The 24,232-nt window shown below is 43.7% G+C and overlaps 1 protein-coding gene and 1 non-coding gene across 22 annotated transcripts in view; one reads left to right on the forward strand and one right to left on the reverse strand.

Moving 5' to 3' along the window:
- The window catches only part of CLASP1 (cytoplasmic linker associated protein 1), a 305,011-nt gene that overhangs the window by 166,217 nt on the left and 114,562 nt on the right, over positions 1-24,232 (reverse strand). For all 21 annotated transcript variants that reach the window (XM_033231811.1, XM_033231808.1, XM_033231795.1 and 18 more), the window contains exons 3-7: positions 21,722-21,800; positions 20,122-20,225; positions 19,234-19,325; positions 17,277-17,352; positions 6,407-6,504 (exon numbers count right to left, since the gene is read on the reverse strand). In XM_033231811.1, the coding sequence (XP_033087702.1) occupies positions 6,407-6,504; positions 17,277-17,352; positions 19,234-19,325; positions 20,122-20,225; positions 21,722-21,800 (449 nt within the window). The remainder of the gene's footprint in view (positions 1-6,406; positions 6,505-17,276; positions 17,353-19,233; positions 19,326-20,121; positions 20,226-21,721; positions 21,801-24,232) is intronic.
- LOC117095521 lies at positions 22,375-22,500 on the forward strand. Its single transcript, XR_004442054.1, has one exon. It is a non-coding gene; the product is annotated as a U4atac minor spliceosomal RNA (small nuclear RNA).

Consider the following 24,232-nt stretch of genomic DNA (forward strand, 5'->3'; position numbering starts at 1 on the left):
TTTGAAGAGAGCAGTGGATCTCCCAGCTCGGAGGTTGAGATCTGAGAACGGACAGTCTGCCTGCTCAAGTGGGTCCCTGACCCCTGAGTGGCCTAACATGGTGGGGTACACCCCTGAGACGAAGCTTCCAGAGCAAGAATCAGACAGCAGCACTCGCTGTTCAGCAGTATTCTACGTTCTGCAGCCTTCGCAGCTGATACCCAGGCAAACAGGGTCTGGAGTGGACCTCAAGCAATCTCCAACAGACCTACAGCTGAGGGTCCTGACTGTTAGAAGGAAAGCTAACAAACACAAAGGAACCCACACCAAAACCCCATCAGTACGTCACCAGAATCAAAGACCAAAGGCAGATAAAACAACAAAGATGGGGAAAAAGCAGGGCAGAAAAGCTGGAAATTCAAAAAATTCAAAAAATCAGAGCACATCTCCCCCTCCAAAGGAACACAGCTCATCGCCAGCAACGGATCAAAGCTGGACGGAGAATGACTTTGACGAGCTGAGAGAAGACTTCAGTCGATCAAACTTCTCAGAGCTATGCACCCAGTGCAAAGAAACTAAAAATCTTGAAAAAAGAATGAAAGAATGGATAACTAGAATAATCAATGCAGAGAAGGCCATAAACGAACTGACAGAGATAAAAACCATGACACGAGAAATACGTGACAAATGCACAAGCTTCAGTAACCTACTCGATCAATTGGAAGAAAGAGTATCAATGATTGAAGATCAAATGAATGAAATGAAGTGAGAAGTCTAGAGAAAAAAAAAAAGGAAAAAGAAATGAACAAAGCCTCCAAGAAATATGGGATTATGTAAAAAGACCAAATCTACATCTGATTGGTGTGCCTGAAAGTGAGGGGGAAAATGGAACCAAGTTGGAAAACACTCTTCAGGATATCATCCAGGAGAACTTCCCCAACCTAGTAAGGCAGGCCAACATTCAAATTCAGGAAATACAGAGAACGCCACAAAGATACTCCTCAAGAAGAGCAACTCCAAGACACATAATTGTCAGATTCACCAAAGTTGAAATGAAGGAAAAAATGTTAAGGGCAGCCAGAGAGAAAGGTCGGGTTACCCATAAAGGGAAGCCCATCAGACTAACAGCAGATCTCTCAGCAGAAACTCTACAAGCCAGAAGAGAGTAGGGGCCAATATTCAACATTCTTCAAGAAAAGAATTTTCAACCCAGAATTTCATATCCAGCCAAACTAAGTTTCATAAGTGAAGGAGAAATAAAATCCTTTACAGACATGCAAATGCTTAGAGATTTTGTCACCACCAGGCCTGCCCTACAAGAGATCCTGAAGGAAGCACTAAACATGGAAAGGAACAACCAGGACCAGCCATTGCAAAAACATGCCAAAACATAAAGACCATCGATGCTAGGAAGAAACTGCATCAACTATCGAGCAAAATAATCAGCTAATATCACAATGACAGGATCAAGTTCACACACAACAACATTAACCTTAAATGTGAATGGACTAAATGGTCCAATTAAAAGACACAGACTGGCAAATTGAATAGCGAGTCAAGACCCATCAGTTTGTTGTATTCAGGAGACGCATCTCACATGCAGACACACACATAGGCTCAAAATAAAGGGATGGAGGAAGATCTACCAAGCAAATGGAGAACAAAAAAAAGCAGGGGTTGCAATCCTAGTCTCTGATAAAACAGACTTTAAAGCATCAAAGATCAAAAGAGACAAAGAAGGCCATTACATAATGGTAAAGGGATCAATTCAACAGGAAGAGCTAACTCTCCTAAATATATATGCACCCAATACAGGAGCACCCAGATTCATAAAGCAAGTCCTTAGAGACTTACAAAGAGACTTAAGACTCCCATATAATAATAATGCGAGACTTCAACACCCCACTGTCAACATTAGACAGATCAACGAGACAGCAAGTTAACAAGGATATCCAGGAATTGAACTCAACTCTGCACCAAGAGGACCTAATAGACATCTACAGAACTCTCCACCCCAAATCAACAGAATATACATTCTTCTCAGCACCACATCGCACTTATTCCAAAACTGACCACATAGTTGGAAGTAAGGACTCCTCAGCAAATGTAAAAGAACAGAAATTATAACAAACTGTCTCTCAGACCACAGTGCAATCAAACTAGAACTCAGGACTAAGAAACTCAATCAAAACTGCTCAACTACATGGAAACTGAACAACCTGTTTCCATGTAGGGGAGGGGGGAGAGATCGCATTAGGAGATATACCTAATGTAAATAATTGTTACAACAGTAACAATTATGAACATATATGCATCTAAGAACAGAGCTCAAAATGTAGGAAGCAAAAAGTGACAACTGAAGAGAGAAATAGATAATTCACCAGTATTAACTGGAAACTTCAATATGTACATTCCTTAATGGATTTTAAAAACCAGAAAGAGGATCAACAAGAAAATAAGACTTCAGTAACACTATAATCCAACTAGAACAAACATCTATAAGATATTCAAACAAACAATATCAGAATATAGATTCTTCTTTTTTGAGACAGGGTCTCTCTCTGTCACCCAAGCTGGAGTACAATGGCATGATCTCAGCTTACTGCAACATCAACCTTCCAAGCTGGAGAGATTCTCCTGCCTCAGCGTCTCATGTAGCTAGCTAGGACCACAGGCACATGCTGCCACACCCAGCTAATTTTTTTATTTTTTGGTAGAAATGGGGTCTCACATTGCCAAGGCTGGTCTTGAACTCCTGGGCTCAAGCAATCCTGTCTCAGCCTCTCAAAGGGATGGCATCACACGCATGAGCCACTGGGCCTGGCTTACAGATTCTTTCCAAGCATACATGGAACATTATCCAGGAGTCCACATGCCAGGCCACAAAAATAAGCCTCAATAAATTTCAAGCCGGGCATGGTGGATTACACCTATAAACCCAGTACTTGGGGAGTCTGAGGCAGGGAGATTACATGAGGGCAGAAGTTCAAGACCATCTTGGGCAATGTGGCAAAACCTCATCTCTACTAAAATTAGAAAAATTAGCTGGGTGTAGTGGTGTACATCTGTAATTCCAGCTACTTGGGAGGCTGAGGCATGAGAATCGCTTGAACCCAGGAGGCAAAGGTTGCCGTGAGCTAAGATTGTACCATTCCACTCCAGCCTGGACAAGAGAGTGAGACTCTGTCTCAAAAAAAAATGTTTTTAATTTAAAGAAAAGAATTTCAAATGACTCAAACCATACAAATTCTGTTTTCTAACTACAATAGATAAAATCAGAAATTAACAACAAAAAGAAATGACAAATCAAAAAATGTAGAAACCAAACACTCCTAAGTAACAACGCAAAAATGAAAACAGAAAGGAATTAGAAAATCTTTGAGATATATGAAAACATTAACATATCAAAACTTATGGAATACAGCTAGAGCAGTACTTAGAAATTCATAGATGTAAATGTCTACATTAAAACAAGATCTCAAATCAATAGCCATCTTAAAAAACTGGAAAAAGACAAGTACATCAAACCAATCAAAAGTAAAGATTAGAGTGAAATAAGCAAAATATATACAACAGGAAAAAGAGAAAAATCAATGAAACCAGAAGTTAGTTCTTTGAAAAGACAAAAATTGACAAACCTTAACTAGACTGACCAGAGGGGCAAAGGCTCAAATTAATCAAATAAAAACTTTGAAAGGGAAGGCATCACTGCTGAGCATGTACAAATAAAAAGGATTACAGGGGAATTCTATGAACAATTATATGCCAACAATTAAATAACCAAGATAAAATGACTAAATTCCTACAGAGACCCAAGCTACCAAAACTGCTTCAAAAAGAAACAGAAAATTGGAATAGACCCCCTAACAAGTAGAGAAATTGAATTAGTGACCTCTAACAAGTAGAGAGATTGAATCAGTGACTCAAAAAAAATCAGCCTGAGACCAGCCTAGGCAACATGGCAAAACCCCATCTGCACAAAAAATACAGAAATTACCCGCACATGGTGGCATGCACCTCTAGTCCCAGCTACTTGGGGGGCCGAGGTGGAACAATTATTTGAGCCCAGGAAGTTAAGGCTGCAGTGAGCAATCACCACGCCACTGCACTCCGGCCTGGGTAACAGAGTGAGGTCCCACCTCAAAAAATAATAACAAACAAAAATAATTTTTTTTTTTTTTTTTGAGACGGAGTCTTGCTCTGTCACCCAGGCTGGAGTGCAGTGGCCGGATCTCAGCTCACGGCAAGCTCCGCCTCCTGGGTTTAAGCCATTCTCCCGCCTCAGCCTCTGGAGTAGCTGGGACTACAGGCGCCCGCCACCTCGCCCGGCTAGTTTTTTTTGTATTTTTAGTAGAGACGGGGTTTCACCGTGTTAGCCAGGATGGTCTCGATCTCCTGACCTCGTGATCCACCCGTCTCGGCCTCCCAAAGTGCTGGGATTACAGGCTTGAGCCACCGCGCCCGGCCTAACAAACAAAAATAATTTTTAAAATTAAATAAATGAACAAATGAATGAATGAATGAACCAAGAAAGAAAAGGCTTGGTCGCCAAGAAACAGCAGATGCACCTGCAGAGAAAGGTGAAGCAAAGACCCAGTATGACAAAGAGATGTCAGGTTAATGGGTTTCCAAGAGGCAGTGAAGGCAGCCAGTCCAGGTGGAAACAGGCTTTAGGGACTTACACAACTGGCAGAGAGGTTAGCAGGTATCCAGCATAAACCACATTGCGCTGTGCAGTTTGACACAGTGAGCCACTCTTATCCCACTTGTTGGGAATGGTGGGGGCCCTCCCCAAATCCACATTTCTAGACACCAGCCTGGGGCCAGGCCTGTAAGCAGGCCTTTCTAAGGACAGCAGTCTCAGGCCGGCTGCATTAACTCTTTCTTGTACTCTCAGCTCGCTAGATCTCGGTTCTACCATGTCGTTTCTTCCTGATTTGCTAGTTTGCTGTGGTTACTTTCCAAACATACAGAGGAAGCCTCCTGTTAAGATGGAAACTGTGTAAAATGGTGGATTCACGGTCTGGGGTCACATCACGTTACACAGCATGGCGTGAGGCCAGCCCTGCAGCAGGGCAGGGCTTCACTCTCGAGACCTGTTTTCCGAACAACCATGGTGCCTTCGTCATTTACCAGTCCCTTCCCTTGATATCATGCCTCCCCTGATCATCTGTGCCCTCCAATTTTCCCTGAGAGATTATTCAGTATTGCTGCTGAGTTCTTTTTCCTCCTGTGTTCTCACCGTATATTCAAAGACCAGAAGGCTGAGGTTCACAAAACAAAGGAATTTAAAAGAAAAAAAAAAACAACTATTCTCACAGATTATCTTTCGTAAAGAACATGAAAAGTAGTTTTATTCCCATCTAATCATCCTGTGCACAGATGGTGAGAGCAGTTCCAGATCAGGCATAACTCTCAACCACAAGGAAACATAGTCCACTTGTTTGCCCGTGGAGTCGCCACTTGAGGGTCTGGGGCCCACTGCTGTCATATTTGCCTTGGAGACATCAAGACAGTTAACTCCTGTATATTTCAGTATTCCATTCCATTTCCAGATGCCCAGTACGCCATAAACGATGTTGTGAAACAGGGCAGAGAAAATTAAAAGGCAAGTCAGAAGAACAGGGTTTTGAACTTGGTTCTGACTCTTAGCAGCAGTGTAATCTCTCAAAAGTCACTTCATGTCTCTAGGCCTCTGGGGTTTGCATGGACAAAATGACAGGCTCAGATAAGCTGCCCTGTGAGTCCACTCCAGTCCTGTCTGGAATTTAACATTACTTTCCCCCTTAAAGGAATGACCCAGGGTAAAAGTTTGGAATTAATTTGGTGTTAAGTTTCTCCATTACAGTTAAAATTATACATATCTGATCATTACATTATTTTAAAAATTTGGACTATAACAAAGTCACATTTCTGGACTCCAGTTGTCTTGGGTCTGATGAGACACTGATCCCTTTGCATGGGCTTATACACACTGAGAATGACATGAAAACAGAAAGTTACATTTAAAACATGATTTCCAAAATTGTAACTTATGAATTTTTATCCAAACACATCCTGGAATGGCTTCATTCATTCAAATGTATTCTAGGCACCTACTATACTAAGTGCTGTCTGTACAGATATAGATACAGAATCTTAGATATAGAAGCATAAAACTGTAAGAGTGCTGAATTTTTCAATACCAATTGCTTTTAAAATCGGTATGTGGCATGGGACCTGGCCAGTCTGGGTGAGAAAGTCTCATTTCTGAGGAAGTGGAATGGGAGGGGACCCCTGATGTATGATCTGAACAAAATCTCCAACTACCCTCTAACCGTATATTCTTTGAATAAAATAACCACAACAGAAAAAGTACTGCAAATCAAGATATTAACTGGAAAAGCATGGGGGGTAGAGCAGAAGAAAGGAAAAAATCTGCACTCACCGGGACTGTGGCAATCCTTTTTTACTGAGATCTGCCCTCACACGTTCTCCTACATGTCTGTAAATTTCCACTAAGCTGTTTATTGCTGCATCTCGAACCTAGATATAAAAGAAGAGATCTTACAGCTGCTCTGTGTCATCCCCCAGCAAGTCCTGCTGGGATACAACAGGCCATATACCACCCCAATTTATCACCATTTTACCAGTGGAACGGTGAATACAATCCTTATATACATTTGTCTAGAGAAAGCCATGTTTGACAGTTTTCACTTTGCTGATACAATGTCAAAGGGTAGTAAAACTGTGGGACCCCCATCCCTAAACACACGGTAAAGTGCATATCCTTAGTTCTTTGCATTCTTTAAGATAATTTCAGAAAACTGGAATTTTCAGACCATCTTTCCAAATTAAGAAACAACACTAAAAATAAATAAATTATACTAAAAATAAAATACCATGTGAAACACTCTGGGTTTAAGTCAACTAAACAAATACTTAATGAGCAACAAAAATGGAGAGTACAGGCTACACGAAGTCCCATACTCAAGAAGCCCCTAGTCCTAAGAAGGAGATTTTTAAAAAGTCCTAAAATTCTACATTCATTACAGGGCATGATGCAATAGACATTATTCAAGAGCATAAAGAGCTTGCGGTTTAAAGAAGGGAGCAAACACATTAGGGGATGTCAAGGGATGCTGTATGGGGAAAAACCACTGCAAAGTGCTTGGAACAGCAGGATTTCACCAGGTCCAGATGGAATGAGCGGATTCGAATAAGACACAGCCTGTGCAAAGGCATGAAAGCAGACATGTACGGCACATGCTTCAGGAAGAGGAAGTACGCCAGTCTGGCCAGACCAGATACAAACTAAGAAAGCAGCATGAAATACGAAATAAGGTGTGAGAGACAGGGTAGTTTTTTTTTTAACCTGGGAAAATTTGAATGCAGACTATATTACACATCACTGTATCAATGTTAAATTTCCAGGGTGAGAAAAATGACAAGTTTATATAAGAAAACTACCCTTGTTATTAAATGATACACACTGGTATGTGTAGGGTTAAAAATATCGTTATAGGCTGGGCGCGGTGGCTTACGCCTATAATCCCAGCACTTTGGGAGGCCGAAGCAGGCAGATCACGAGGTCAGGAGTTCGAGACCAGCCTGGCCAACATGGTGAACCCTCATCTCTACTATCAATACAAAAAAATTAGTCGGGCATGGTGGCGCATGCACCTGTAGTCCCAGCTACTCAAGAGGCTGAGGCAGGAGAACCCAGGAGGCGGAGTTTGCAGTAAGCCAAGATCATGCCACTGCACTCCAGCCTGGGCAACAGAGCGAGACTGTCTCAGAAATAAAAAAAAAAAAAATTTAAAAAAAATCATTATATCTGCATGTTACTTTCAAATGGTTCAAGAAAAAAGTGTGTGTCTGTGTATGTACGTATGTGTGTACACAGAGATACAGAACAAATGTGACAAATGTTAACTGGTAAATACACTCAATTTCTCTGTACGTTAAAAAATTTGCAAATAAAAAGGTAGGAAGAAAAACATTTTTAAAATATAAAATGGAACCAAGGCCAGGTGGTCCTGGGGGAGGCTGTGCTTAATTCAGTAAGCAAAGATGGGAGTACAATATCAAGGTAGTGGTGAATGGAGAGAAACGAAGTAGGAATACAAACAAAAATTTACAGTTTGAAATACTGAAGGTAGCCCTCTGATTTAGCAGTGTTACATGACAGATAACTTTACTCATAATTTTTATCTCTTCCAGCGGAAAAAGGCAAATCTTAAGCTATATTATCTTGTCCCCCAAAACCTCATGCTATGGACTGAACTGTGTGCCCCCAAAATTCAAATGATGAAGCCCTAACTCTCCAACATATTTCAAGATAAGGTCTATAAGGATGCAATTAAGGGCCGAGCACAGTGGCTCACACATGTAATCCCAGTGCTTTGGGAGGCCAGCGCAGGAGGACAGCTTGAGCCCAGGGGTGTGTGACCAGCCTGGGCAACAAAGTGAGCGCCCATCTCTACAAAAAAATTTTTTCTTAATTAGTTGGGCCAGTTGGTACTCACCTACAGTCCCACCTACTTGGGGGGCCTGAGGCAGGAGGACCACTCAAGCTCAGGAGTTGAAGGCTGCAGTGAGCTATAATCCTACCACCACACTCTAGCCTCAGAGACAAAGCACGACTCAGGCTTTTTTTTTTTTTTTTTTTTTTTTTAGAAAAGAAGGTAACCGGGTATGGTGGCTCGTGCCTATAATCCCAGCACTTTGGAAGGCCCAGGCAGGTGAGTTCAAGTTCAGGAGTTCGAGTTCAGGCGAGTTTGAGGTCAGGAGTTCAAGACTGGCCCGTCTACTGAAGTATACAAAAATTAGCTGGGCGTGGTGGCACACATCTGTAATCCCGGCTACTTGGGAGGCTGAGGTAGGAGGATCACTTAAACCTGGGAGGCAGAGGTTGCAATGAGCTGAGATCACGCCACTGCACTCCAGCCTGGGTGACAGAGTGAGACCTGGTCTCAAAAAACAGAAGGAAAAAAAGGAGGCAGTTAAGGTTAAATGAGGTCATGATGGCAAGACCCTAAAATTAGAGGATTAGTGTCCTCATAAGAGAAGCCAGAGAGCTGTGTACGCACATAGAAGAGGTCATATAAGCACATAGTGAGATGGCAGCCATCTACAAGCCAGTAAGAGAGCACCAACCAGAACTCGGCCTCCAAAACTGTAAGAAAACTAATTCCCGTTGTTTAACTCACTCAGTCTACAGCTTTTTGTTATGGTAGCCAGAGCTGACAAACACAGATTATCAGTTTATTTTGGGGGAAAAAAAGTAATTTCTATTGTTAGGAAACATTTTTACATTGAAAAATGCAGTCGGGCGCAATAGCTCACGCCTGTAATCGCAGCACTTTGGTGGCCGAGGCAGGCAGATCACTTGAGGTCAGGAGTTGGAGACCAGCCTGGCCAACATGGTGAAACTCCGTCTCTACTAAAAATACAAAAAGAAAAAATCAGCCAGGAGTGGTGGTGAGTGTCTGTTAGTCCCAGCTACTTGTGAGGCCGAGGCACAAGAAACGCTTGAACCCAGGAGGTAGAGATTGCAGTGAGCCAAGATCACACCACTTCACTCCAGTCTGGGTGACAGAGCAAGATGCTGTCTCAAAAAAAAAAAAGAAAGAAAGAAAAAGAAAAATGCACATATTACAGAAGTAGTCAATGTGACTATAACTTGAATATTATTATTAAAGTGTATCACCACTGCTTATTTTCTAGGGATAACACATCTGCTCAGAGCAAATCTCAATGGGTGATCTCTTTAAAGAACAATCAATACCCAGTCAGCTACTTAGAAAGTCTGGGCCATAAACGTTTAAGAGATTTACTGGAAAAATTACTAGCTTTAGAGTCAATTATTAATAAGGAGACCTAAGGACCTACTTGGCCATTTAGGGAGCTGTGTAACCTTAGACAAAACACTAGAACTCCTTTGGTCTCAGTTTCTTCCTTTGTAAATTGAGAATTGCTCTGAGGACTGGAAGAAATAAGTTTCACTCAACAAATATTTGAAGGCCTACTAGGTGAAAATGAACTGAAACGCCTACACAGGCCAGGCAGTGACATGAGGAGTGAATGACTGCAGCAGGCTGAGTGCAGGGTGACAAATGGCACTGGCAGGAAACCCTGGAGGCAGGGACAGAAGAGGGATAAGGTGCAGAGGTTCAGGCAGACGGGCCAGCACCACCCAGCCACAGAGGAATGGAAGCACAGCTGTAGCAGACCTTCTATTCTTTCAAGACAAGTTAAAAATATAAATCTCCCAAATATAAAATCATATGAACTCAAAATATAAAATTAAAACACTCTGCAGGCACAAGCATACACACACCCACAAATCTACAGGCTGAAACCAGCTTTACGCCAGCAGTCTGTGGCCTATAGTTCGTACCTATAAAGCAATCAACACAATGGCTAGTGTTATCGATATCTTTTAAACCAACATCTTTATCCTTTAAAATAACCGTTCCTTAGACCTAGAAAGTTACAGGGTCAGATAGTATTTAGGGGTCTAAACTCTTCTTTACTGAAGAAGCGCAGATGAACAGATATTCTTCGGTACTGCAAAGTAGGACACTCTAATAGAAAAGAGGTTTAAATAAAAGCCATTCAGCCGAGACTGAAGGACAATGCAGCTATTCGCTTCTACACAGGCTCTCACTGGTCTCACGCTGCCTCTCCCTGATGAGCCCTCAGGCTCACCCCAGAAAGGCACCGCAACGTGTCAGGCCATGAAGACCGCAAAAAGACAAGAGCCCCATACAGGCAGCATGCTCTGCCAGGTCTCATATGCGTGCTTTACAGAATCTAAGGTCTCCAACGTCTGACCATGTTGTTCCTTCCTTCCTCATAGTCACTGCACAGAGGAAGGTGTAGAGGCTGGCAAGGTTAGTCACCTGCCCAAGGCCCACAGATCAGGAATGGCAGGCTGGGATCCAAAATACTACCTCTCTGGAGCAAGCCAGCATTCTTACCAGCACACTGCACCTTAATGCAGATGCCAAAATAAGGGCTTCCCGCAAAGGAAAAAACTCAAAGGAAGGCTTCCGCCCTAGCGTGCGGGACAGGGAAGCAGTCTATAAACTGATGAGACCCTAAACCCACCCTGTCCTCCTAGAACCCAGCACAGCCCCACAGCCAGTGCCTTGGAGCGTGGGTACCCCAGCACCCCACACAGCTGGGCCCAAGAGCTCGCCCTGGCTCCCAGGCTACCACTGTGGCGGGCCACATGGGAGCTCTGGCAAGCCGGCAGCAGAGGTGCTCCTCCCTCCTCCTGAGCTCTGTCTAGCTGGAGAGAGCACGGAATGAGCAATGGTCATCATATGTTTCAAGATGTTTTAGGCTTTGAAAATGTGACCAAACTCCACAAGAGGGCCAGCAGTCAGCATGGGGAGGCCCACTGGATGCCACCCTCTGCCAGCCTGCCTGCAAAAAGGGAGGTGAGGTGCCGTGAAGATGAAATCAAAAGTTTTCAGGCAGAACTCAGGCTTTTCTTATCTAGTCAAGGGAATTCCTATTGTCAGGGTGCCTTGGACCACCGGCTGCCTCTGTTACAGCCACTGCCCTGTTCTCATCAACAAGCACAGACTTTGTACTGAAATCCACACCTCCGGGAAGAAAAGCTTCTCTCAGCTCAGGAGGGACACCCTTAGTGTATGGCCGTCACATAATTCTAATCCCTTCCCAGCAGCTGGGTCACACAGGAGCATGGAACGCAACTCTCCAACAATGAAACATGAGGGGAGTCTGTAGGAAAGCTTCTGGAAAACATTTCTCTGCTCTTGGAAAAAGACATTCCGGGAAAAGTGAACACTGGCTGGGTATCTGATGATAGGAGAGAACTGCTGATTCTTGGGGCCTAGGAGGTGACAATGTTATTTAAGGTTATGTTTTTGAAGGAAAAAAAGTCTATCTTTTAAAATATTTAAGAGTTAAATAAACGTGGTCTAAGATTTGCTTCAAAATAATCCAACTTTTGCTTCAAAATAATGGGATGCAGGAGGGAAAAAAGACAAAACTGAACTGGCCTTGTCAAATGAGCTGATGGCACATGGGGACGCTTTATGGCACTATCACTACTTATGTGTATGTTTGAACCTTTCAATATGGAAGTTGAAAACAGAAGAGGAGCGCAGGAAGCAGCAGCCTCCCCTCTGCCAGGCCAACTGTGCATGCGTACGGCAGCTGTGCCTATGCTGTGCCTGTGCTAAGAGCTCCAGGGGGCAACACACACAGGCTGAGATGCCTGAGCCTCCGGCTCCGAGCTACTGGCAGATCCCGGAAAATTCCTATGTCAGGACCGGTCATCATGCAGAATGACACATTTCCCCACTGCTCTAATGATTCTGAGTTAGGATTTCAGTTACTTGTAACAAAAGCATCCTAGCCCACACACACTGTGCACCTGTGGCCCACTCTGAAAGGCTTCCCTGCTCTGAGTCACTGCACTCAGACCACTAAGGAAACGAACACTTGCCGAGTTAATTTTAAACACCAAATCCAGTCTATGTTAGCTGCTGCCCAGTTAGAGCTGCGAGGATTCTCCGCACCCTGGCTGTATGGAAATGAAGAGCTGGAGGCTGACCACTAGATCAGGCGCCTGAGGGCAGAGACAACACTGATACAACAGTGTCCTCTCTGGTCTGAGACTTGGCAAATAAAGGAAAGTTATTCAAATAATTATGGGGCATTGGGAACTGCAAACAGGAACAAGTTATAATCCTAAATCTAGAGGATCAGAAACTAGTAGGAAAAGATTAATGAAAAAATTAAAATAAAGGCAACAGCAAAAGCACATGCAAGCTACACAAGAACCCCAGAAGCAGGAATAATTAACTTGGTTAGTATCGGGGAGGTGGACGGCAGAACTTCCTGGCAGAAGAGAGATACGGATTGAGTGTATGTCTGTGTATGTGCGTGTCTATGTGTGCAAATATACATGCGGACAAACCATTCCTAAGGCACATGTGAATATATGGATTATTTTCAGAGTGCTCAGTTTGGAATACTCTAGCCGTAAATCCTGTCTACTACAGAATACTGAAAGCTGCCCATAGAGTACCAACCTTATTTTATGGATGAGGTGGGGGAAATGAAAAAACATAACAAATAATAAGAATTTTCTCAAAAGTGGACACACAGGCCTAGAACTCAGCCCACAAAACCACTATAGGTTCCAAACTCCTGGCCAAAACCTAGGGCTTCCTGGCACAAAAAGTATAACTGCCATTAAAGACACTCGGCAAGAAGTGCTAATGTGAATTTTTGACTTAATGAAACATTTTAAACAAGTCTCACATTTTCTATCTTATTTTTAAAAACTATCTCTTTGTTTCTTCATAAATTATTTTTTAAAATTATACAATCTATGATTTACACAGAAGTAAGATGTGATCCATTTAAATGTACTACTTTTGTTTTTCAGTTGTATTATTACTATTACTCACAATCAGTCAGGAGCACCTGATTTGTGGTAGTGAAACTAGTGTCTGGTATGTGGCAGTATGTGTATAGTCTACTCCGGGGCTGCCAATGTTTGGTGTAAGTATGGCTATGTCAGTATCAAAAATACATCTCAAGATCCTACAATTAAGGCTTTTCATATTTTTAAAGCACTATACACCTGAGTTTCTACAATTAAGGCTATCCTACAATTAAGGCTTTTCATATTTTTAAAGTACTATACACCTGAGTTTCTCAGAAACCCACTGGCACATGGTAGGTGCATGATTTCTGCAAATGAAAATGGCCATCTCAGATGATGAGGAGACTACTGAGTAACTTGGCCTTCTGAGAGTCTTCTACTTGGACCAACAGGTCACCCAGCACCTAAGAACATTCACTTGCAAGGACTCTCATAAGGATTGAGGGGTGGGGCACTTACCACTGCCTCCACTTTAAAGGGGAAACTGAGGCTCGAGATCCAAGTGACCCCAAGGTCAGCTATACCATACAAAGCAGGGATCTATGCCTTTAACCTAGGTGTCTTACATCACGTCAGGTAGCTCAAGTATTAATATTTAACATACTCTGCTGTTTGGCAACTTCAGAACAGTATGTCAAACTGTTCAAGACTCAACATTATCTTAAATTCTTAAACAACTGAATCAAAGGCCGGGCGCGGTGGCTCAAGCCTGTAATCCCAGCACTTTGGGAGGCCGAGACGGGCGGATCACGAGGTCAGGAGATCGAAACCATCCTGGCTAACACAGTGAAACGCCATCTCTACTAAAAATACAAAAACTAGCCGGGTGAGGTGGCAGGCACCTGTAGTCCCAGCTACTTGGGAGGCTGAGGCAGGAGAATGGCGTAAACCCGGGAGGCGGAGCTTGCAGTGAGCTGAGAACCGGCCACTGCACTCCAGCCCGGGTGACAGAGCGAGACTCCACCTCAAAAAAAAAAAAAAAAAAAAAAAACTGAATCAACATTTTGAGAATGTGGGATTGTGCTGATCGTTTGAAATTTAATCTGTGTACTTCTAAAATAAAGGAAATCTTTTTAAAATTCCTAGAGAACTTACAAGTTAACTCTAGATCTAAAGGAAAAAAATAGTATCAGAGAGCAGCCCAACACAAAAGCAGACTAGGCCCTACCTGTCTCCTTTCTACCGAAGCTTTAGGGAACCTTTAAGGGAGGCCTCCTCTAGCAGAGAACTTCAGAGAAAAGGAAAACCTGGGAAGAGCAAGGCACTCTCCGAGGCTCACCTGAATAGCTTCAAGGATGAGAATGGACCCATTCAAAGTATTAAATGTGCTCACAGTCCACTCCCAATGTCTCTTAAAATCTACACCGAATCCATGATCTTTTGGGCAGGGAAATACTGAGGTTATTCAACAGTGAAGAGCCCTAGGACAACCAGGCATTTCCTTCACTTTCCTCTAGAGGATGTGATACACCTCAGTCGCAGAAGCAAAATTTGAGTCTCAGAAGCAAAATCAAGCTAGTAATCTCCATCCCCTTCCCCAAAAAGCCCAAGGATCCAGACAGACAAGGCAGGCCCACAGCACGAGCTCTCGCTAAATATATGTGGAAGAAAAAGAGGAAGAAGGGGAAACAGGGGTTAGTGAGGGGACCCTGTGGGATGGACTGCAGTGTGGTGCCCAGCCATACAGTGCTTCCCTCCCCAAACCAGATTCCAGACAACGTCCCTTGCTGTCGTTCTGGATGGTGTAGGTCTGGCCTGTGTTTTTATACTGCCTCCGCCACGGAAGTGCATTTAGAGGAGCCAGCCCCGCACCACCCACCCCAGGTTCTCAGATCTCCACAGGCAGTGTGAACATTCACATCACCTGTCTGGCCAAAGTCAGCAACTGAAAGAGGATAGAATCACCTCAGCAAGCTGGCTTTTCTGCTCTGCTAGAGCACCCCACGTGGCAGCAGCCACACCCCCAGAGTGCAGCCTCTACAAAGGATTCTTCCCACGGAAAACAAAAACAGAAACAAAACCCAAAGGGGGAAGGGTACAAAACAACAATCTATTTGGTAATTTAGAATCTTTTTAAAAAATAGTTCAATTTATTTTTAAATTAACATTGAATATAAAGTATGATTAAGTAAATAAAAATGTCTAGCTTGGTGTGGTGGCTCACACCTGTAATCCCAGCAAGTCCAGAGGCCGAGACGGGCGGATCACGAGGTCAGGAGATCGAGACCATCCTGGCTAACATGGTGAAACCCCGTATCTACTAAAAATACAAAAAATTAGCCGGGCGAGGTGGCGGCGCCTGTAGTCCCAGCTACTCGGGAGGCTGAGGCAGGAGAATGGCGGGAACCCGGTGGCGGAGCTTGCAGTGAGTCAAGATCATGCCACTGCACTCCAGCCTGGGTGACAGAGCAAGACTCTGTCTAAGAAAAAAAAAAAAAAAAATTCTAAGTATTTCTTTCCAATGCCATGTATTTTCCTTTTCTTTTTTTTTTTTTTTTTAGACAAAGTCTTGGTGGGTTGCCCAGGCTGGAATGCAGTGGCATGATCTTGGCTCACTGTAAACTCTGCCTCCCAGGTTCATGTGATTCTTGTGCCTCAGTCTCGCAAGTAGCTGGGATTACAGGTGAACGCCACCATGCCTGGTTAATTTTTGTAATTTTAGTAGAGATGGGGTTTCACTATGTTGGCCTGACTGGTCTCAAACTCCTGGCCTCAAGTGATCCACCCACCTTGGCCTCCTAAAGTGCTGGGATTACAGGCATGAGCCACCGCATGCCCAGCCTAATGCTATATATTTTCAACAAAGGCTGAAAAAGGGCATGAGTGGAATAATAAAGCAGGGAGACAGCAGACGACAGGCAGTGAAGAGGGGAGAGGCTGGAGTGGAAGGAGCAGCATAACAGCCAAAGAGAAGGGAAAGACACCTGCTGCTGGAAGTAAGAGCAAGGTAAGGAAAGAGCCTGGAGAGCAGGACAGCAGGGGTGCAGACTCAGGGGAGCTAGAGGCCAGGGGAGGCTGGGTGGAAGGCCAGCCTGATACAGCCTCCTGGGAGGGTAACTTAGCAGTTATCAACCAAGATTTCACAGAGAGGCCACTGACCATATACATTTATCTTGTAAATTACTGTTCCATTTTCTGTCCCTTCTTCTAATGAAGTATCATTCCTACCAGTTTGTATGAGATGACATAATAAAAATGACTCTGGTTGAGAAACAGCATTGAACTGGGAGGAGAGTTCAGTGCTACTTCTCCAGCCCAGACTTGTACAACTTTTGAATTGCCTGGTAACTCACAGGTGAGACAGCCAGCTCCTCTCCTACCCTCACACTAAGGAAGTGGTACTTTTCGTTAATTTAGGTAAAATCGGCACTTCTTAAGGGTTCAGAGTTCAAGGAGTTTCCACAATGATATACACAGTGGAGCCACCCCCCCAAAGCAAAATGTAGAACATTCCCATCACCTCAGAAAAGTCCCCTCAGACCCTCTTCCAATCATTCTCTCCCACCTCAGCAGATTCTGCACCACCACCCCCGGCACCACCCCTTTTGGCTGCAGAGGTGGTGGCCAGACATCTTATCTTGGAGGCTGGTCTGGATAACATCAGCTTCTAGGCTAGTTGATTTCTCAGCCCTACGTATAGAAGAGCGCAGAGTGGCCACCACATTTACCAATTTTAAACTTAAACGCAAACTTATTTTATACATTTAAATGTACAAATATTTTATAAATGCTAATGGGCACTGGATCTCTTAAAAAATCATCATTGTTCTATGAAGATTAGGACTGCAGTCCCACCCACCTATTGGGTATACACGGAGCACCAGAATGCATCTCAACAGTCTGCAAGCAATGACCTCCCCCGAGGGTTTCCCTTCTCACTCACCTGGCTGTTTGGATCTCCAAGTAAGTTGCATATATGTGGCACAATCTTGCTTAGTGTTAAAGTCTGCGCTCCAGAGCTGAAAACAAAAGGAGTGCTTTCTTGTTAGTGAGAACTGAAGAAAGACAGACGCCTGTCTGCCCACACCTGCTCTTCCCGTGTCTCCCCAACCCCCATCACCACCTCATACCAAGTCTCTCTCCATCCCATCCACACTGGCTCCAAAGTAAATGTGTCCGATGGCCCCTTTGCACAGAGTTCAAAACCTAGGGTGGTTTCTCCCAGATGAGTCTTCCTCCTGTCCCCCAGGGCTCTGGCCAATCCCGCCCTACCTCTTTAAGGCTGGGCCAGAGCACCCCAGGTCCCGCTTGCCTCACAGGTGCTGCCTCTGCATTACTGTTCTGTCACTGTAAGCCAACTACGAGTCACTGGAGGGACCTTGTTTAACTCTCCCATGTGCTGTGGCAGAGCTCTCTGCTACGGTAGACATTCAGGCAATACCGCTGGATGAAAAGACTGCAATCAAATCAGAGCATCTACCTATTGAGGTACATCTGAGCCAAGTACTACCCTACTGGGGCACATTTGAGTTCCAATTTTCACCATCACCATCCCTGCCATGACAAATGGCCTTTGTGAATAAAAATCTCTTGGTTATCTGCCTACTACCTTACCATAAATTCCTAGAACTGGAGCTACTGTGATCAAAGGCTAGAAGTTTTTTTTTTTTTTTTTTTTTAAAGCTTCAGCTACATATGGCCAAATTTAATGGCACTGAAAAAGCTAACATATTAAGATGGAAAAAATTTACAAGTAAATAAACATTACAATCTCAATTTTGTTTTTAAAAATAACATAACTTTACAGATTAGGATAAAATGTACCAAATTTAACAATGATTATCTGAAGGTAACAGAATTACAGTAATCTTTATTTTTTCCTTGTGTAAATTTTTATGATATATACAGTATTATTTTCATAATCAGAAAAAAAGTCTTGAAATTTATAATTTTAAAAAAGCCTCTCCTAAAAATAAGCACATAAAAAAATGTTCACCATCAACAGCCTAATTAGATAAATACAAATTAAAACCACAATGAGGTATTACTACACACCTATAAAAATGGCTAAAATAAAAAAGTGACAACATCCAATGGCTAGCAAGGGTATGAAGAAACCAGATCATTCGGACGTTGCTGGTAGGAACGTAAAACAGTGTGGACAACTCTGGGGAAAAAACTGGCAGTACCTTTTAAACTAAAAATGAACTTACCAAATGACCCAGCAAGTGTACTCTTGGGCACTGATCCAAGAGACATGGAAACTTATGTTCATGTAGAAACTTGTACATGCATGTTCACAGCAGCTTCATTTATAAAAGCCAAAAACTGGAAATCACCCAAATGTTCCTCAACAGGTGAATAGTTTAACCAACTGTGATACATCTATACCAAGGAATTCCATTTAGCAATAAAATGAACTAGCATGTATGTGTAACCTCAAGGGTATCATGCTGAATGAAAAAAAGATAAAACTCAAAAGGTTACATGTTGTATAATTCCATTTACATAACACTCTTGAAATGACAAAATCATAGGCAGGGAGAGCAGATTCGTAAACATTCAAACAGATTCACAGTTGCCAGGGGTGAGGATGTAGCTACACATGGCAGCATGAGGGAGCCCTGCAGTGACTGTAGAGTTGCATATACACACAAATGCACATGTGTTTACCCGAGACACTTGCACAAGTTCTAGGGATTGTATCAATCTCAACGTCCTGGGACTGATGCTGTACTATAGCTATTCAAGGTGCTAACATTGGGCAAAGGTGGGTAAAGGGGGCGTGAGACCTCACACTACACTTCTTTGCAACTTCCTGTAAATCTATAATGATTTCTAAATAAAAAGTTAAAAAAAAATTCAGCCAGGTAAAAATGTCAGGCTCATCCCAGACTTACGCATTGAGTGTTGCTATAAGGCAGAGACAGATGCCTTCTCGAGTACGGAAATTCTTGTGTTTGAAGCCTCCAAGCATTCTGTCCCATACGTACTGTAGATGACAAAGAACAGGTGAGGAAAGGAGAAGGCTGCTGCAGCCGTCACTTAGTAAGGGAGCAACAGAAGGCAAGCCTCTTAACCAGTGCCAAATTAGTCCCATCCTCTACCAGCACATTTAATCCTCTCAAGAGCATACTGGAAAATGATGACATCTATCATGTTACCAAGTATACCAAATTACAATTGTTAAAACATATTCATTTACATAATTGCATTTAATTCTCCCAAGAACCCTAAAAGGGAGGTATAACTGTCCTCCTTTTATGGGTGAGGAAAGCAAGGCCAAAAGAGCCAGTGAGTTGCCAAAGATCACACACTCACACTGCCCTCTGCTTTTTCTCATCACCCCCCAATAAAGGACAGTGGAAGCTGGGAAGGCAAGGCTGTTTCGGTCCATCCCAGCAGCCCCAATTCACTAGAAGACAGGGGCCAGGGCTCCAGCCAGGCCTCCTGACTCCCAGACACCACGGCTTCCTCTTTTCAGACAACTGGAGAGTCTGTTACATAAATGAGCTGAAGGGTCTAATGGATTAAAACTAAGTATATTAGATTCACTAATTTATTCAATACCCCCATGTTAAATCCACTATTCATCTCATACTTTTGTGACTTATTTATTTAAATATCTTGTATGGGTAAACAGACTGAATGCTGTGAAAATTTTTATCTGTAATACATCAGCTTAAGTCTATGGAATCACACCGTTTGTGCAAGCACACACACACACTCTCGCAACTGCATGCATGCACACTGGCCAGCTGACCTCAAAACACATCTCTTGCCCCTACCTGAGGATTAGCAGCTTGATCCATGATCTTTAGCAGCAGAGTTTGGTCCTGCTCCCTCACAGAGTCTTTAGCATCTCCTAGTCTGTCTATTAGACTTGGCAGCACTGAAAATCAAAACGGAAACTGATCAAATGAAACCCTATTTGGGGGTCTGCGGTCACCAAGTATTGCTATTTCAATTACGTGGGAAGACAAACTCCTGACCTCAATGATGTATCTCCTTCTAAAACCACTCATCTTTGCTCACAGCTCTACTCTCCTTGCTGAAATCCATGCAAGTCACCAAAAGAGTCTGCAAAATCCTTTGCATGGGCAGATATACTATTTGTCTTCCTCCTTACCCCACGTTCCTCCAGCCAGTTCCAAACGTATTTGTAAGCTGATAAAAATGGAAGACCTTGACAGGAAGAGTCAATAGAAAGGAAAATTTAGGTAAAAGACAAGGAGAGGGGCTCCAGCATATGTGTTTGAGTGTAGAAGGGGTAGGCACTTATGAATAATCTTACACTTCATCAACATTGTGTATTTTTAGTTTTACATCACACCCAAACACACATGAGACAGAGCCCAGCTCTCCATCTTCCCCCACCTACCCAGTGTGGACCCTCCCACCAGTGCTCCAAGTGCACCTGTAGACCGGAGATCAGCTTATTTTAAGAGCTTGCAAACCTCTATAACAAGACCTATCCCTGAATAATTCAGCTAATTTAGGAGGAAAATGGAACCCTATTAAAATATCAAATTTCTAAAAGTAAAGGTTTTAAAAAAAATTTGTAAACAGTCGGTGCTAGAATGGGAAAATAGCTCACGACCTTTTCAGAAGGAGCATATCGGTCAGAAACTTAACAGAAAAGAATACATGTGTACCAATGTAAAACAGAGAAATTCCATAAGGAAATGGTTGCATAGAGCTGCTGAGCGTTCATACTGCCCCATGAAACACCGGAGGTCAGGAATTCAGAGGTACTTAAATCTATGACATCTGTGGGGTTTGTTCCATTTTGCTGACACATCGTTTTTCCTTCAGAAGAAGAGTGAACATTTACCATACACTTGCAATGACATTTACAATCAAGGTGAAAATGGTAATGCCAACCATAGTCATCTGGGGAAAAATACAACTGGCTTGGTTTTACAGGATTTCTCAAAGAAAACTGCCTTTCATTAAAGGGGACTGCGGTCAGGGTCAAATATGACTTGGTTGGCACTAAAGGGTGACAGCTAATTTAGCATAAGAAATAAAAATGGCACTAATATTTCATCTGAGAACACGTATTACTAAGTTCCATATGAGAACACAGTGAAGCCAGTACAAAGGTATGGGGGAGGGTAAGGGCGCCCGCAGACCCAGAGGCCAGGAAGCCCAGCGGGAAGGGAAGGCAGCGGGGCGGCCGGCCGGAGCTGCGGGTGCTACGGGGGATGCGGGAGAGGGCGGGGACTGACGGACTGGGAGGAGCGGAAGGGAGGCCGAAGGGGCTGGAGGAGAGGCAGGGTGGCGGCCGGGAGGGTTTGGGAGCAGCTAAGTGGAGAAGCCGGGGAGACCGAGGGAAGGCTGGGGGTCTGAAGGGGCCGGGTCCGCTCCACAAGTGCCGCAGCTCACCTGTGCCGATCTGCGCCTTGAACCGATCCTGCAGCCGGGTCACCAGGGCGGACAGGATGTCCATGCCCAGCAGAACCACCTGCAGCGGGAAACACCGGGAGCCTGTTAGCGGCCGGCCTGCGGGGCAGCGCTCCCGCCCACCCGCTCCGGGGACGCCTCGACATTTCTGGCCCAGACGCAGTCCGAGAGTCCAGAGCGCGCATGCCGACTGGAGGACCAAAGAGATTAGCACGAGGAAGGATGATCTTCCACCAAAAAAGCTGTGTACAGCTATAACGGAAAATACTCGGTGAGGAGAAACGAAATAAATGGCAATACAGCGTAGCCAAACCCAGGTCAGCCGCCCGTGGAGTTCAAGAGAGCGCCGTGGCCCCGCCCCTGCCGGCCCCGCCCCTGCCAGCCCCGCCCCGGCGAGAAAACGTATGCAAATTTTCGAGCGGTCGACGCGCGGTCTTCTGGGTAAAACCGAGCCGCCGCTTTTGCGACCCTTCAGGAGCCTCAGAAAACAAAGAATTGGTGGTGTCGTCGAACGCCGTGGAGGCTGGAGGTAAGCTAGCTATCAGACCTACTAGGGCGGGACTCACAAATTAATCACCACAACCCTGTCAGGTATTGCCGCTTCCTGCTTGCAGCGCACGCTAACTCTTACCGCAACCATCCTTTTCTTGGGGTTGCGTTACTGTCCAATGAGCGCATAGTGAGGGCAGTACTGCTAACGCCTAAACAACACACCCGCATCAACTAAAGCTTTGCTTTACCTTGGTGCAATTTTTGGAAAAAGTGAAAACCCGCTTTTCCGAGACGTGTGACTTCATAAAGGTAGTAAGCTGTAAATAAACGAAACTCTTGCAGTCGTGCGTTAAACCAGTAGATGGTGTACAATACACACGATTTTCCTTTCTCACCGAAACTCTTTCAGCTTTTGCTGTGTAAACGGGGAAGGGTTTCAACGTGAATTTACCACGGTCATTCATACAACTCCAGCTTTATGCTGAGCCAGTCTAATAGTCTAGATCAAGTTTCAATAGGAGGCGAAGTTTCAGTAGGCCTTTGTACTTCACATAAAATGTAATCCCAGCACTTGGAGACCGAAGCGGGCGGATTACGAGGTCAGGAGATCGAGACCATCCTGGCCAACATGGTGAAACCCCTTCTCTACTAAAAATACAAAAATTAGCCGGGCCTGCTGGCGCACACCTGTAGTCCCCGCTACTCGGGAGGCTGAGGCTGGAAAATCGCTTGAAGTTGGGAGGCGAAGGTTGCAATGAGCTGGTATCCCGCCACTGCACTCTAGCATGGCGACACAGCGAGACTCCGTATCAAAAAAAAAAAAGTTAATAGTGAGCTTTCTGTGGAATGCTCCAATAGCCAGATTAACCCTTCCTCTGCAGGAAGCAGTTTTGCACTGTGAGACTTCATTAAACACGCTTCCAACACAAAGCTGAGCACTGCCCAATGCTCACACAACTACCAAACAGGACGGGGCAACAGTTAGGATTTCTTGTATACAGCCTCTGCCTGCGTCTGGCGGCTGATAAAAGCAAAAACTGCAGACTTTTCTATTCAGCTTTGAAATCCACTGCTTCAAAACTGAAGGAATCCAAATTGGCCCAATAATCCCCACAATATATAAAATGTTCTTGCAAGAAACTGGCTACTTGACAATATTGAAGAAAATAATTTTTAAAACTTTTATAGAGAAAACAATTTGTAAACAGATTTTTCTTTTAATAATATAATAATGGTATAAACACTTTAAAATAATGACTCTACTTTCGAGCTAAAAAGGATTAGGTTTCACACTATGACTTCCTTCCAAAGAGTACAGTATGAAGTGGAGTAACTATCCAGCGGAGAAAACTGACAGACGCAACCTCAGCCAGGCAGTGGAGGTCCACATCAAGTACACTTGGTATGATGTCATGAAAATGGCATTTTGCCTTTGTGATAGTCCTTCCCAAAACCCTTAAACCCAGTCTAATCATGAGGAAAACAGAGAAATTCCGATAGAGGGGCATCCTACAAAACACCTGACCAGTACCCCTCAAAACAGTCAAGATCATCAAAAACAGGAACTCTGAGAAACTGTCAGCAACAGGAGCCAAGGGAAACGTAACAACTAAATGTAATGAGGTATCCTGGAAGAGAGTCTGAAACAGAAAGATGACATTTTTCCTTAGGTAGAAACAAAGGAAATAGGAATAAAGCATGAAATCTAGTTAATAATAATACATCAATACTGGTTCATTGATTGTAATAAACCACACTAATGTTAGATATTATAATGAGACGATATTACCTTTGCAATTTTTCTATTAAAAAATAGTTTATTTTTTTAAAAGAACAGCCCATCACGGAAGTGAGTTATTTAGCTTTTGTCTGGTGAAATCTTAAGCTTATCTGCACAGTTGCATTACTGGTTGCAAGTAGGGGTATTATTCATGACAGAAACATCCCTTCAAACATCGCTCAAGGCTAAGGTAAAGAGGACTGTTATTTATTTGGGGGAAA

This window comes from Trachypithecus francoisi, unplaced genomic scaffold (assembly GCF_009764315.1).
Source record: "Trachypithecus francoisi isolate TF-2019V2 unplaced genomic scaffold, Tfra_2.0 Lachesis_group13, whole genome shotgun sequence".
Taxonomy (NCBI): domain Eukaryota; kingdom Metazoa; phylum Chordata; class Mammalia; order Primates; family Cercopithecidae; genus Trachypithecus; species Trachypithecus francoisi.